Source organism: Xiphophorus maculatus, chromosome 4 (assembly GCF_002775205.1).
Source record: "Xiphophorus maculatus strain JP 163 A chromosome 4, X_maculatus-5.0-male, whole genome shotgun sequence".
Classification (NCBI taxonomy): domain Eukaryota; kingdom Metazoa; phylum Chordata; class Actinopteri; order Cyprinodontiformes; family Poeciliidae; genus Xiphophorus; species Xiphophorus maculatus.
In genome coordinates this window covers 19,090,051-19,105,765 of record NC_036446.1, presented here as the reverse complement: position 1 = coordinate 19,105,765, position 15,715 = coordinate 19,090,051, and the positions used below count along the sequence as shown (strand labels likewise).

Genomic DNA, 15,715 nt, shown 5'->3' with positions numbered 1-15,715 from the left:
TGCTCTTTATCTTTGTCTTGAAGCAATGCAGTGTAATCTAGCACTGGATTTCTGTTTTTAAAACAACAATAGAAGAACTTTATTTTCTACACCTCATTCAGTGTTTCAACTGCAATTTGCTCCAGTTTATCATCCGAGTCCTTTGGAGATGTGTGATTTATTTTCGATGTTTGCCGGATTACGGGGTTTAGGGATCAAATAGATAATCTGAACATGAACATATGCAATTTGTGTTCTGTGCTCTGAGGGAAATGTGTCCACTGTATGTAAGCATTTAGTTTCATCGGATAGTTTTTATGCCATAGATGTGAGATTTTGTTCACTTAAAATAAATTGAACTGCATGGGAGAATAATTTATACCACACAGGTAAGTCATAGTTTCCTCTATTTCTATGTGTAGTTTCTTTTGTTAAATAATTGGCACTGTTATTTTGTGATGTAGCATTTTGCAACATCTAAATGAACCTTTCTATTTTAATCCAAAGAAAATACATAGTACTATACTGCCATCTGTGCTGCAGCATTATAATCTAATTCAGAAAAAGCTGGTGGCTTCTTATGGCACTTTACTTGTACATATGTATGTACCAATTAACTTCGGAGTTGAAAGATTGATGAATGAAAATGTTTTCTATCTGTATGTAATATGGCTGCTCTGATGGTGTCTGTGCAGAAATAACAAGGACAAATGCAGCAAAATTGCAAGAACTATATGCCAGAAACAGCAATTAGCTGTTGTTGGCATATCCTCTACCGTCTTAAAATAAAATCTTGGGTGTAATTCAAAAGATTTCAAAGGAAATGTGGAGTTTCAAGGAATAAGAGAAAAATGTCCTCCGACTTTTTAACAAGGCTTATTTGTTATTGTACTTTTTAAGCATCTTATTCCATTGAAGAACAGTAGTCTAAGTGCCTCATTTCAGTTTAATTATTTGTAGTAAGTTGTAACTATTTGAAAATTCTCTATGTTAAAAGAATTAATATTAGTAAACACCTTTTACTTAATTTATGGCAGGATTTTCCAAACTTATTTTTCTAATGAGGGGCATTTTCTCTTTGTTTAATCTGCTAATATGCTTTGTCAATGTCAGGCCCTTGAGTGTTTAGAGAGAAGGCACTGCCTGGCCTCCATCTGACCTACGATCATTTGCCTTGACCCCAAATTCAACATGTTTTGACAAGTAGGTTGTCTTTGCTATAGCAACATTCCTCCCTGGCTGCTGTAAGCCTCTCTTTGCAGTGATGAAGCACACACGCGTAACAGACAATAAACATCTTTGGGAAATGTTGCAATCAGTTTTATTAATTATGTCCTTATGGATTATACAGTGCAGTGCTGTGGTCATTACAATGTAAAATTTAATTGTAATCAATACAGATTAGTTAAGTTGTTGCTTAAACTTGTGCACAGGTAAACCCTCCATATGTCTTGCCAGTTTCAGTGGAATAAAAATTAACTATGTATAATTAAACAAATATGTAAAAAAAAAAAAAATAAAATTGTATAATTACTATAACTAAAGCGCATCCAGATATTAAATTTGACTCTTGCTCTTGTAACAGGTGGCAATGTTTTGATAAAAAAAATTTTACAGGATAAATTGAAAACTTGTGAATTTAACACTTCCTAAAAATTGTTTAAAGGCAGTGAAAGGGATCTTGTTTAAAATAAACTTTGAGCTGTTTATCATGTTATAATGTTATTTGCTCATCAAAAACATCCCTGGAGTATTGCTTTGACTCTTTCATCCATGTTTCTCCTGTGGCAGCCATTCATAGATGCATAAACATTTGCTGCCACAAAGCACTGCCTATTTTTACAATGCCCCTTTTTTGGCACTGCAGTCTCCAACTGAGCTACCGCCTCACAGAACATGCCTTTCCTTTATACCAAAGTTTAACAATTAGAAATGTGTCTGAGACATTTATGCAATCCTTCACCATGTGGCATTCGGAATGACAAGTCACTTCTACTGACCTGATGATATAAATTTGCACTTCCCTGCTATGTCTGCTGTGGCAACCTAGATCAGATTCAAGTCACATTTATTGTTTTAATGTGGGCCACCCATTTACAACTCCATCTGATCTGCATTCTTGGATACAAGTTGCTTAATGTTAAATAGAGGCTGAAGGTCGGCAATCCTCAATATTTTGTGGCATTAAATATAAAGCGGCGTTTGGTCCTAATAATCATATGTGACAGAATCTCAGACGTTTCAGAAAAGTCTTGAGTCAGTCCTCTGAGAGAGTGTGTAAAATGTACGTGTGTGACTCAGTAAAGGAGAGCAGAATACCTTTAATCTGCGATCAATGATGAGCAGATAAAATTGGGTAAATATTGATTTGGCTATTCTCATTTTGTTGTTTAATGGTCAGCTAAATAAGCTTTGATCAGAATCCCTTCATTTTATCACTTGATTAAAGTAATTGAATATGCAATGGTCTTATTACATTATTCTCTAAACAGCTGATGAACTGTTTTGATAATGTGCCCATTAAGGGGACCGAGCTTTAACAAGGATATCATCTAGGGTTGCATTAAATACTGTGCTGATTCCCTGCATGTATAGGCTAGTATGTGATTTTCAATTCGACCAAAAATAATTAGAATTGGAATTTACTGTTTGTCTTTGTACACGTGTACAATGAGATTAAAGTCTGATTTTGATGATGGCTTTAGAAAAAATGCAATGTTTATTGTTGTTTCATAATTGGTTACTGCATTATGTTTTTATGGTGTACAAACTATACATTCAAACTGCCTTCTTGTTGAAATGTACTAAATAAACTTGACTTGATTTTATTCGTGCAGAAAAGACAGAACTTTAGACAGTCTGTTACTTTGTCTGCCATTATATTAAAGGGATTTTATAGCGCTGCAACACTGTCAAAGAAAACTGTGGTTATCTTCTAACTTACTGTTATTGTCATGTCCACTGGAACGTTCTAAAAGAGTTCATTGGAGTTATAAAACTGCTTTTCTACTGGTTTCTTGATTACTTCTTTGTGAAATAATATAAATGGTCAATGAGAAATGTCGATGAGTAATACATAAAAACAAATTGTAAATAATTTAAGTTGAGATGGATGTTGCTGCATTATTAGTTTTACAGCCTCTAAAATATCACATAGACTGCGCTTAAAACAGATGCTCCATAAATTAGGTTTTCAGATCTAAAAGCAGTTGTCATGTGGATCCTTCACGCTCATATTTAAAAATACATTTCCTTCAACACTTATAGTTAAACCTGTGATACAACTGTTGGAAACTGACTTTTGTTGAATGAGTTTTTTTATGCAAGAAAACTGATTTATTTATATACCACACATCTACCTGCCTAATTTCCTACTTAAACCTTGACAATTCATGTTAGTCAGTTTGAAGAGATGAGTAAATATGATTTGTGATTGTTGCTAAGCAATCAGTATTCATTGAGTTAGATGCAGCATGAATCTATGTCTGTGTGATTGACTTAAAATTGCAGGGTCTTTTCATTGATTTATTTCTGAGCAGGACAAAGAGGTATATAATATTATATACCTCTTTCTAAATGATGGGTTAAATGGTTGTGAAAGTTTTTTGTTAGATTAATCTTAAAATCAATTATTTTTAAAGAATTGTTTCAAATTGCTTGTTACAAATGAATTTTATTCTAATGAATGTGGGACGTTGCACCAAGTGATTTTGAACTATGGGATTTTGAACAATAATCTCTTAGTTCAAAAGATTTATTACAAGACTTTTTTCGAGTGTGGTATGTTGAATATCAATATCAGCCCTGTATTGCGAGTAGTTATTGGTTTCTGTTTCCTAGCATCCTGATTCTTCAGTGCTGATTTTAATCAGATCTCTCTTACGTTTAGTAGAATACAATGAACTGTTTCCTTAGTTATGGTGTGGAACAACATGGCCTAACAGGCAATTGTGACTGCAATGAAATGTGCAGAGTCAGAATTGTGTGAGTTGAATGTTGATAAGGGGGAGTTCTTTCAATTTCTGCCAAACCCTTTGTCTGATAGGAGACTTAGCCACTGGCAAGTCTGTGCACCTGCTTGTTTGCTGCATTGGAGTTGTTTACCCAGCACTGCTTTGGTGTTTTTGCTGAATGATTACAAGCTTGCTTATTTTATTTTAAACCACACATGTGCGTTTAGCGATGACCTGGCATCATCTGAGTTGTAAAACTGTCAAGCTGCAGGTTTTGACATTGGGCAGTTTGAAGGTGAACACGAGTGAATGAGAACAATGATTGAGAGTCGCAGCTCAGCTCGTTGTGTTAACTGTTGTAAAGACAGCCAAAATAGTTTTTTCTCCAAATCACATGGAGTCTGGGCTGCTGTAGTGTTTGTTTATAACTAATCCTGCAGCCAAATACTTATCTCCTATATGGCTTCCTTTTTTTTGGTTTAGATTGTGCAATTATTTTTTTGCCTCCTAGGGTCAAGCTGCTGCAGGTTCTGTTCCTGGAGAACCATGATATCTCTTTCTAATTATATAATATCCTTCTGCACACTCAAGGGCATTCATACTGCCTGGGGTGGGTATCTTATGCAGATGCATAAATGACTAACTGGGTTCAGCAATGTTTTTTTTCTCCTCCTTTGGCTTGCATATGCAGTCATTTGATTGACTTCATGGGATTCTTTAGATTTTTCTGAAACATCTCATCCATGCTCTAATAACTTTCTGATGTTAATGGTTCTTTTATTGCTGTTGTATCAACTGGTGTGGAAATGAAGTCAGCAGCCCTACTTAATTAAATAGCGTGATTGTTATCTTATTGCCAAACACTTACTTCCCCTTTATTCACAGTTAGAAGCAAGATTAAGTGCAATGATTACCCATTGTGCCTCACAACTAGAGGATCCCTGCTTTAGACATTGGGTAAGATCTTCATTCACTTTACCTGATGGGCATGTGAGAGTTTTCTCATCTAAGTGTATAAGCAGGTCTGTGCTATAGTCAGTTTTTTAGGCGTTTTTTATTATTATTATTATTTTTTAAAGAACCAATGTGATTTTCCACAGCTAGAGACCCAGCTTGAAGTCACATTCAAGTACTTGAAAATGTGACAGGTTTTCAGGTACTTAATGACACCTGTCAAGTGGTAAGTTGTCACTGTAAAATGGAATAAGTTAAACACTTAACTTGGAAAACTTACTCTCACAAAAATAATAATAATAAAAAAGAAAGCACAGATTTTTTTCTGATGTGTTGAGTGGTTAGGAAGGATTATATATATAAAAATCACATAAACAAAGGAGAAATCAATAAAATAAATAAATGCAGTAAAACATCCATTAGATTTCTAAACCCATCCTTACAGGGTAAAGAGGGAGCTTGCACAGGTCGCCACATACCTGCACAGAAACAAATATTCATGCGGTCATACCTTAGGCAAATCTAGAGAAACTGGGGTTTAACACGGATGTCTTTGGACATGTGGTAGGAAGCTGGTGCACCCAAAGAGAACCCTAGGGTGAACCTGTTGTAATTAATTTGCACAATTGTAGTTGATTTAAGCTTATTTATAGCTCACCTTTGAAGGTTAACATTTGTCACCGATCTACTACGTGTTGGTGTCCCTGCTTCCTGCATTCAATAGGACTAAGGTATAACCCCTCTAAGCATAACTCTGAGATAACAGGCACCTTGATTTTACCCTTGAAGACAACTAACAAGTTCAGGACATCATGTAGATCAAAACGCAAAATCATATGTCAGCGCATTGGTTCTGACATTCAGGATTTTTGCTGAACAACAATGTAGTCAGTGATTGAATATCCATAATCTCATCTTAACCTGCTAAATTGAATACAGCAGCTGCTGCAGATCAGGTTGTCATGATAATGAAATTTTATACGAATTGCCTAACAATAAATTCTGAGTGATAATTTAGCTATTTACGTCCTTTCATTGTCACTCCACGGCTGTATTAACAGCCTTTTAATAACATGTACAGTATAAGGTGCTGTCCTATAAGAGTTCTTCAGAAGGAGCTGCATAGCTTGCATTCTTCTGAAAATGATTATGTTTAATTAATTCTGAGAAAGAGAGTGAGAGGTGAAAAGAGGGGAGAAAAAAAAAAACGTGTGCAGGGGAGCATCTGATAAGCCATTGAGGCTTATTCCATGATGGCAGGGAGATGGTTCTGTTCATCAGCTCTTGCGGACACCAGAAATGGGAGATTAAGAGCTCCCCCTTCAGCCCACATTCTGCTGGCTCCACTTCACCCTGCCCTTGGTGGAGAACAGCTGCTGCGAGACACTTGCGCTGCATCTTTCACCTGCCACATTAACTCCAGGGGGATTTTCGGGGCCCGCAGCTTCACAGCAAGTCCAGCAGCTTATTTATGATGACTCGCAATCTCACAACAGGTGAGAACGTCTGAACTTTGTGTATTGTTGCAGGAGTGTACTGTAAAGGAGAAGTATAGTTGTAGCAGAGAAATCCAGACTTTTTCAGGGGAGTTTTCTTTTTCACAAAGCAAAAGTTTTTGTGGGTAGACTAAAAGATAATGGATGTATTTTTGTGGAGAAAGTTGTATTCTTTTGTTTTTATGTTGTTTTTTTGTGAAAAGGAAAGCAGTGTTGAGAGGCTTGCTTGGAGTTGTGCTGCCAGGAGTCAGTGCTCTAGTCTGAGAAGGTTTAACCTGAAACTGTTGTTTTTCCTGGAAAAAAATGAAATGGCATTCCAGGGCTGAACCATAGATTTTAACTTCAGTGGTTAGAGCATCGAAAGAAGGATCACATGGTTCTTATTATAATTTAAGCTTCTGCATTTTTCTGTGGAAATATGTAGAACAAGATGCCAGTCTGTTCTCAGGTTACCTGCTTCTCACACAGAGGCAGCCCTACTTTATCTTTGAAGCAAGCTCTGTTTTTTTTATTTTTATGAAACCCTTATTTTTCTTCTGTTGGTTTAGAAGGTCAAATTGTGTTTTCACACTCTAGGTCATTTCTCTTCATATCTTGGAATGAAGTAAGATGCCCTCTTGAAGATCAATACACGCAGAGGTGCCACTCATTCTTTGCATTTATCTGGGTCAAAACAAACTCCGCTCTCATGCGGCAATGTACAAAAGGAGTTGCTGGTTTGCTGAAACAAATTTTCCAGAAATTGGCAATTTGTGTAACAGAAAAATTATTTCAGTATAAAATGCATACTGAAAGATGCATTTAAAAATTCTTTCAGTATAAAATGCATAATCTGCCCTTTAATGTTGTTGGTGGTAATAAGTTACCACCAATAATTTGGAAACAGTTCCAAATCTTAAATGGTTCTTTTTGAAAATAAAAGGACATTTCAAAGAGATTTAAGTGATCTGTTGATCATTTATTTTCTTTGAATTATTTATTAAGTGCTATCAAGAAAGTTTTTTGAGGAAATCATGTTTTTTCATCTACATAAACCAGTCTGTTACATGAGAAGTGTGTGTCGCCCTGTGTAACAGAGTTCTCGCATTAAAGAAAGCTATGGCGCTGTAAATAAATAGGCCTACTGTGCTGCAGTGCATGGCGATGCTGCAAATTCCATGACAAATAGTTCAGAAATAATGCGTCTAAAACAAAAGCCTAAAAAGAATCCAGATTCCTAATTACCGGGAGGGAGGAATGCCGGTGCAGTGCTTTGTGTGCACAGTGTGGCTCAGGTTGTTACAAGCTGTTACCGCCTTGAATGAAGCCCGTGTGCAAATTGTGTTGTTGTTCTGTAAATGTGAACATGGATATATCATGAATGCATGTGTTGTCAATATGATGCCAGTGTTTTGTGTCTGTGTGGGTGTGAAGGGTTGCAACAAACCGTCTGAACTTTGCTGAAATGTCAAGACATAAGTCTTCCCACTCTGTTTAGTTGGATTTCCCTCCTCTTGCCGCATGGTGATGCAGAGGAACTGTTCTGTTTGTGTCCTGCTGTGCCTTTATTGGATTGAAACTGAGCAGCTGTTCTTTAGAGGATTCTATTTTTTTTAATACAGCATGATATATCTCTGAGTTCTTTGAAAAAAATATTGTAAGTGCCTTTCGTGCAGCTTGTGAATTAATGCCACATTCTGGAAGCTAACTTCAGTCAGGTGCTGCACAGGAATAGAAGGATAATTGCAGAGAAAGATAATCGAGTCAGGGGAAATTAAATGCATCAAGTGCAAAAGTCAGACATAGAAGCGTCGTTTGTCTTCAACTCTCTAGATTATTTCATCTGCTACATGCTGTTAATTGCAATCAACACTTTTTCTGAAAATATGTTTCCAACATATTGCTTTAAATAATGTTTTGTAATTCTCCTCTGTGCATTCACAGTAGTACTAGAAATGTTGCACTAAAGAATTGTGTATCTTAAATAGCTGCAGACTGTACCTTTAAGCATCTCATTAAAGCCTGACTACTCTGGAAAAAGTGCACTGTACAGGTTTTGATTGCTATCGTATTTTACTTTTTTGCTTTTTCATTTGACAACAAAGCTTTTTTAGATTGGTAAGAGACCACACTAATATAGTAGTTTCAGAATACTTTAATCTGCAGCTTTGGTTCTGGTTCTTATACTGTTTTGCAACAATAAGATGGGTTTATGCTCTAGTTAAAGCAATGAATGGCCCCATCTTGTTGAAATCAATAAAGCCCAGTGAGCTGGATGAGGGAGATTGCTGAGCCCTTAACTTTCTCTAAAAGAATATTTGCTGCAGTGCTGCCGTAGACTTTTCAATGTCTGAGGAGAGAATTTGGAGTTGTCGCTTTAACCAGTCTAATAGCTAAAATAAAAAAAAACACTATAGCTGATCATCCAAAGACGTAATTTTATGTTTTATGAAGTACTCAACTGGTTTCCTCACTTGACGGCTTTTTTCTGTTTTTGTCTGCAGCCATAATCTGAGGAGCACGTCGTTTCGGCATCCTGTGACTGGACAGATTTCACCTGAAAACATAGAATACACCTTACAAGACAGGTGAGATGTTCCTTATTCTGAAAACATTAATGTACAAAGGCATATTTATAAAACAAAACAAGGAAATGACCGGTTGTCCCCCTTTTTTTACTCCCAGTTAAGCTATTATAGGCCACTTACAATCTGACTGTCAGTAACTGTTTCATAGTGAGAATAGGAGGAACGATTGGTGCTTTAACTTTATTAGTCAAACTGAACTTATTCTCTTCTGTAATGATGCTTATTACTGTAATAATATGACCCCAGTTTTGGATTTTGGCAGTTCATTAGCTTTGTTGTTCACATTATTACCTCATTAGCTGTGATCATAATGACACTGCAGTGAAACCGCAACTAATAAGTGTATTTGGATTTTTTTGTATCAACAGTAATGAATGTGAATGATCACTGTGCCTACTTATGACAATGATTGTCATTTTTGCTTTCGGTAAATGGCATCTGGACTGAACCGACATGGTTATTTTCTAGTCACATCAACACAAAGCGCTTTTACACAGAATCCGCATTTACTCTGCCACATTCATATATGTTCACACATTTATACACCAGTGATCAGACTGGAAGGCAACTTGCTGTCAATTTTTTTGCTTAAGGGTAAATTGATATGTGGACAATCAGAGCTATTTCTCCAAATTTACATTGTGTTAAATAAACTAAAATAAGAATACTGGATTGTTTTCATTCCCCACCACACATACTCTTCTAGCATAGCAGATGGCTATATTGTTGTTTTTATGTACTTGCATAAATCTCCTTCTGGAAACCCATCAGTGATATATTGCAGGCTTAGAGCTCAATATAAGGCATCAGGTGTGTGATTTTTATTTTGGGTGGCTGGTGTCATCTGATGCATTGCATGCATTTAAACATTCCACTGTGGGCAAAGGAGACATGAGTGAGACTTTGGACATTCATGAAAAGTTGATGTAAGAGTTCTCTCCAATCCTCTTTCTCACTTATGTCTTAAATTAAGCACCCTCATCCTTAGATTAGTCCTCTTAGGCTGTGTATTTGCATATTATCTGAGTGGGGTAAAAGGTTGTGTTGTTTCACTTGGATATGGTCATCATAAGCAGAATAATAATATTTATTATAGCACTAGCTGCCTCCCTATTACACGTAAGATAATTGGAAAGCCATATAAAGGCAAAAGGAGTTTGTAGCAGTCAAATCTAACAGTTGAGAATATGTATTGTTCTTAGAACAGCAGGCTTGTTGCCAAAGTCATTAAATAATTCTCAACAATACAAAGGGCAAATAAGAAAGTCAAAGTAACTTGCTTATTCAGCAACAAGAGTGGGAAGAGCGATATGCTGCAGAAAATACTCCTGGAAATGTTCCTTACCTTTAAGATGCCTTAAAAATAATGTACTGCCTCATTTTCTGTTCTCTAAAGTAAATTATAAAAACAGATTCTATTTAGGACCACAGATGGACAAAGTGTATTTAAAGTAGCATTTTATTGCATTTTCTCTTTAGAAAGCTACTGCATATGATACATCATCTTCTCTTTAAATCACATGTAGCAAGATGACCATAGTTAAATAGTCATCATTCACTTCAAAGATTGAAGGTTTGATTCTCCACCAGAGAGTAGGAATACAATTTTACCCATAAATAAAATAAGCCTCATTGCCTCATTTAGTTATGTAGGCAATACATAACTAAATGAGATACAGTGTAAAGCAAATAAAGCAAGAAATATTTGCTGCACACTTGAGATGCTGTCATGTCACCAGGGAGCAAAATCTCTCAAAATCTGTCCCAGTAACACTAATATTTCATAGTTTTGAGGGCAACTAACGAGAAACCTATCAGTTCATTATTTTTTATTCATGATCAATGTTTAAGACGGTAATAAAATAATGTAATAACTAAAAGCAAGTTTAGAGAAATTTGTTAGTGCTATGGCCTTTAGAAGGAAATCTGCAAGTGAGAAACTGATCAGTTAAAATAAAAAGCCTGCATATACACTGTGAAAAAATAACGTTGTCGAACCAAGAGAAGACTAAAAAGGCTCAAAATACATTATTTTTTTTGTCTATACCAGAATGTTTACAGTGTTGAAAACATGACGTGTCTTGTTGTTATACTGTTGACTTTATGTTTATGTTGCTTATTTAAACATCTAGAGGTGCATATAGAGCCATTCAGTGTGAGAGGTAAACTCATTACTCTGCAAAATATGTTTAAGGGTTAGTAAAGTATGTTTGTGTTATCTTCAAAATTAATATGAAATATTGTTTGTAATCATAGCAAATTTTAGTGATTAATTCTGCATTTATTAAGTTAATATGACGTAGGTATGTTTCCATGAGTTATTACCCTCACAGTAAAGAGGAAGTCAGAGTTGTCCCTGGAGGTTTAAATCAGATTGAGGATGTCTTGAGGGGAGGAAGCAGCTGGTGGAGGCCACAAAAAGGTCAATGAAACTGTGTTTTAGTAGCCAGAAGCCTTGGACTTCCTTATAGATTATTACACTGTGATCAGTTAATTATCTCTTTTTATGTCCACCCAACAATCTAAAGGATTTAAAAATGTCAAATACTCCATGGTGTCACTTCAGACATGCCATGACGAGCCTGGAAAAATATGGACAGCTACTGTTTCCCTTCTGCTCAACCCTTCCGAAACATGGCACAACAAATCTCCTGGGAAACTATTGCAATGACCACTTCATATAAAACGGCAGCATCCTCGAGTTACAAGAGGAACATCTTGTAAAAAATATTGGCAGCAACCCAAATTGAGAAGGTATTCTGCTCTAGTGTTGCTTTTACTCTTCAACTCTTTATTCTGCTTTTGATTCAGCCTTTTGATATCCATCCATCTTTGGATGGATTAAATTAAGTAATTTATTTTTGGTATGTCAAACTGTGCAATTATATGTTCAATGGAAACACAGCTAATGAGAAAATGCTCTTTAACACAGTGCTGTTTGAACTGTCATATCTAAAAAAACTATATTAAAATTAAATTATTAACATTAATTATATGTCTTACAAAGAAATCAGAAATGGCTGTTCAGAGATTTATGAAAACTGGAGATATAAATCATCTGAGAAAATATTAGAAGAAATTAGGGAACTTAACATTAAGCTCCTGTTATAACAGGAATAGAGCTATTGGGTTGCCCTTAATTTAACATTGTGCAGCAGTAAATTTTATGCCAGGCAATGAGAATTATATATTTATGCATTCTTCTGATTTGACAATCAGACAATATATATGGGTTTTCCTTAATGTCTGAATATGCAGTAATTTTTAAAATACCTGCTCCTGCCTCACTCGCTCATTGTTATGTTCAACAAATTAAAATCTATTGTTACAGTAACCAGTTTTCTGTTTAGAGGATCTGATGCAAGTCTTTGAAAGTACGTGATGTAATATTGTGTAAAGATGCAATAATTAGAACCAGTAATTCATAAGACGCTGTTGGTCGGTGAAAATTGCCTAACCTTGATCTCATTATAGCTCTGAATATAGTATTTATTTGCATATGTTTTCAAAGTTCTAGTAAATACTATGCCCTGCAAAAGTTTTTATTGTCTTACAAAAGTTTTTTTTATACTTTTTGTACTCTTTAAACTTTTTCCTCTTTGAAATTAGAAACATGGATGTATTTTATTGTGATTTATTTTTCTCTTAGACAAACACAAAGTAGAAAGTAACCATGAAGTGGAAGCAAAATGAGGGCTGTTGTGACTTTTTTACACTTATGTTGTTCGGTATATTTGCATGATAAGTGACTGATTTACAATTATATGTTAAGCATAATTTACATGATGATTATTATTAATTGTATTGAACATGATTGTATATAATTACAAAGGTGAAGTGAAATATATTTAAGTGCAAGACATGATTTATTTGAATAGAGGAAGTCTTTTATTTTGAAGAATGCTTAAGGATCTGTTACTGTTTGTCACTTTCTTGCTTTGTTGACTTTTGATTGCCATTGGTTACAAAGAGCTGTTGCCCATTATCAGCGGACGCCGTTCTTTTTCTCTTCAATAAATACTGAGCAGAAAGGTTCAGTAAAGGAAATACGAGCCTCCGTCTTGTTTGAGAAGAAGCTTTACTCCGTAACAAGGGCAACCAATTGTTAGTTTGTGACCAACAGTCCACCTGTGTATAATTTAATCCAAGTATAAATTAATCTGTTCTGTGAAGACCTCAGACATATGTTAGAGGACATTAGTGAACCACCAGCACCATGAAGATTAAGAATCACACCTGACAGGTTAGGGATGAATAAAAGTAATATCTTAAGTTTTGACCATTCCACAAACTGGAAATCAAGACCTATCTTTCCATCTGAACAGGCAGGAAAGGCAAGGAGAGTATTAATCAGAAAAGCAGCCATAGTAATTCTGGTGGAACTGCAGGGATCCACAGCTCTCATTGGCGAATCCATCAATGTTATAGCCAGCTGATGAGCACTCCACAAATCTGAGCTGTGAGGAAGAGTTTCAAGAGGAAAGCTATAATTTAAAATCAAGGTGACAAGAAGGTACTCAGATTGATAGAAAAGAACACAGGAAATATATGAAAGAAGAACATGTGGTTACATGAGAATAAAATTGGAACTTTTGGGCCAATATGCAAAATGCTAAGTTTGGCAGAAGATTAATACTGCTTCATCACTCTTGACATACTACATTTAATGCCAAACATGGTAGTGGCAGCATCATGTTTTTTTGTTTATGTGTTTGTGTTTTCATGAGGACAGAGAGCCATGACCAAGTTAGTGGAAAGGGGGATGAAGCAAAATACATGGAAGTTGTGGAAGAAAACTTGTTAGCAACTCCAAAAAACTTAAAAATAGGGCGAAGATTCACCTTCCAACAAGAACCCCAAACGTGGTTCTGGCAACAGTTTTTATTATTATAATGACTCAATCAAACTCTAGATCTAATTCTAATTGTAGAATCTGAAAATACTTCTTTTCAGATTATCTTAATTCAATATCACCATTTTTAATTTTGCAGAGAAAAAATATTAAAACTCTAGTCTCCACATGTTGTAGAGAATTGGTAGTTATTTAAATTTCTCCACTACCGATTTATGATAACAGCTGTTAAAAATATGTGTATTTATTCATGAGAATTTTTATATTTGCAACTAAATAAAGCCTTTATGTAATGTCACAAACGGTCTTAAAATAAGTAATGTTCTGGTGAGAAATCTACTTCATTTAAACAAGATGTTAAAAGAACACTGCAGCTCCATTCAGCTATATAAACTATGTTATCATTAATCCTGGGATTTCATGAATGTGTTAATGTGAGTTTTTTATTTCACAGACATCAAAGACCATTAACACTGAATAAAATAAAAAGCAAGGCTAAATAAAATCATGGTGCAGCTTTTATGATCTACACAATAAGGTGGCCTGGAGTTGCTTCCAAGACAAAAAGAGCAGGCAGCTTTACTAAAGTTAAATGAATACAATTAGAAACTTTCATCCTTTATGTTGTTTCGGTGTTTAATTAGCCAGTGCAGCCTGCAACTCTGGAGCTGCTAATGATAAGAATGGCTGTGGTCCAAGAATTCTCCTAAACTCCTTTTGAAATCAGCTGTTTTCAGTCATTAAAACATAGATACTGCTTGAGTCTTTGAAAAATTAAGATTTTTGGAGCTCGTATAAGTTGTGAATTAGATGATTTGCCCAGACAATTGTGTAATATGGGTGTGTTTTCCGCTTGTTTGTTTTTGCATAGCATGTTTTCTGTGGGATATATCCAAGTACCACAGAGCTCTTTCCACTCCAACTAAAACATCCTACTAAAGAAGCCATTGGCTGTGACAGGTCTTGTGTTGGTGTCAGGAAAGAAATCACATCCTTTTATAAGTGAAAGCTCAGCACATGCCTGGTCTCCTTTTCACCGTTTGTCCCTACAGGAATTAAGAAAGAACATCATTATTCCGGGCTCCTCATCCTGTCTGTGCTACTCATTCTCATTCACACTGTGCTGTCAACTGCAGGATAGAGTCCCGCATGTCCAAGCTAACAGCCAATCAGAGGTCACCCAGCATGGTCGCAGAGTCCTCCAGGGCCGTGACCCCAGCTGCAGTGGATGTTGCCTCAGGATCAAAGGTGAGCTTCATTTTACAAGGAATTAAGTTGATGCACATTTACGTTTTGGTTTCATTTTGTGGTTTGTTTTGCTAAAGAGCTTCACGATTTTTAAGGCAGGTGACAAAAATTATGATTTTTCATCTTCATTCCACTTTAGGAGAGAGCTACCCAAAATACTTTTCAGAGAATCCATGTGAAGGATGTAGCCAAGTCATCGTCGAGCAATCAGAAAAAAATTAACACCTTATAATGCATGACTATAATATATACAACAGTCAAGTCAAGAAACATTTCTGCATCTTGACTTTAAGCAAGTTGGTTGGTTTCTTGTGACTATAATGCAAACGCCTCAGATGTGATCTTTCACCTGCAATGACAAAATGCAAAAAGTCCATGATGAACCATAGGTCTTGTCAAGAGTTTGTTGTTTTTGTTTTGTTTTTTTGCTTGTTTGTTTTTGTTAAACGATGAGGAAACCCAAATACTGGCAGACCAGGATTATCAAGAAATCACCTGTCTTCTGCAAAAAGTAGGCTAATACACAAGATGCATCAAAAAACAAATTCAAGAACAGGTGAGAAAGAAAGTGATGTATTCCAGTTTTTAAAGTGTTTAATCAAAATTCTGAGGCTTTTTTGAATCAAGTAAGCCACACCTCTAAGAGGTCATCAACAACCCATTCAG

The 15,715-nt window shown here is 35.7% G+C and overlaps 1 protein-coding gene across 12 annotated transcripts in view; it reads left to right on the top strand.

The window, feature by feature from the left end:
• LOC102216416 (pleckstrin homology domain-containing family A member 7) overlaps nucleotides 1-15,715 on the top strand; it is an 80,684-nt gene that overhangs the window by 20,442 nt on the left and 44,527 nt on the right. For all 12 annotated transcript variants that reach the window (XM_023332185.1, XM_023332184.1, XM_023332174.1 and 9 more), the window contains 2 exons: nucleotides 8,866-8,949; nucleotides 14,938-15,049. In XM_023332185.1, coding sequence (XP_023187953.1) covers nucleotides 8,866-8,949; nucleotides 14,938-15,049 — 196 coding nt within the window. The remainder of the gene's footprint in view (nucleotides 1-8,865; nucleotides 8,950-14,937; nucleotides 15,050-15,715) is intronic.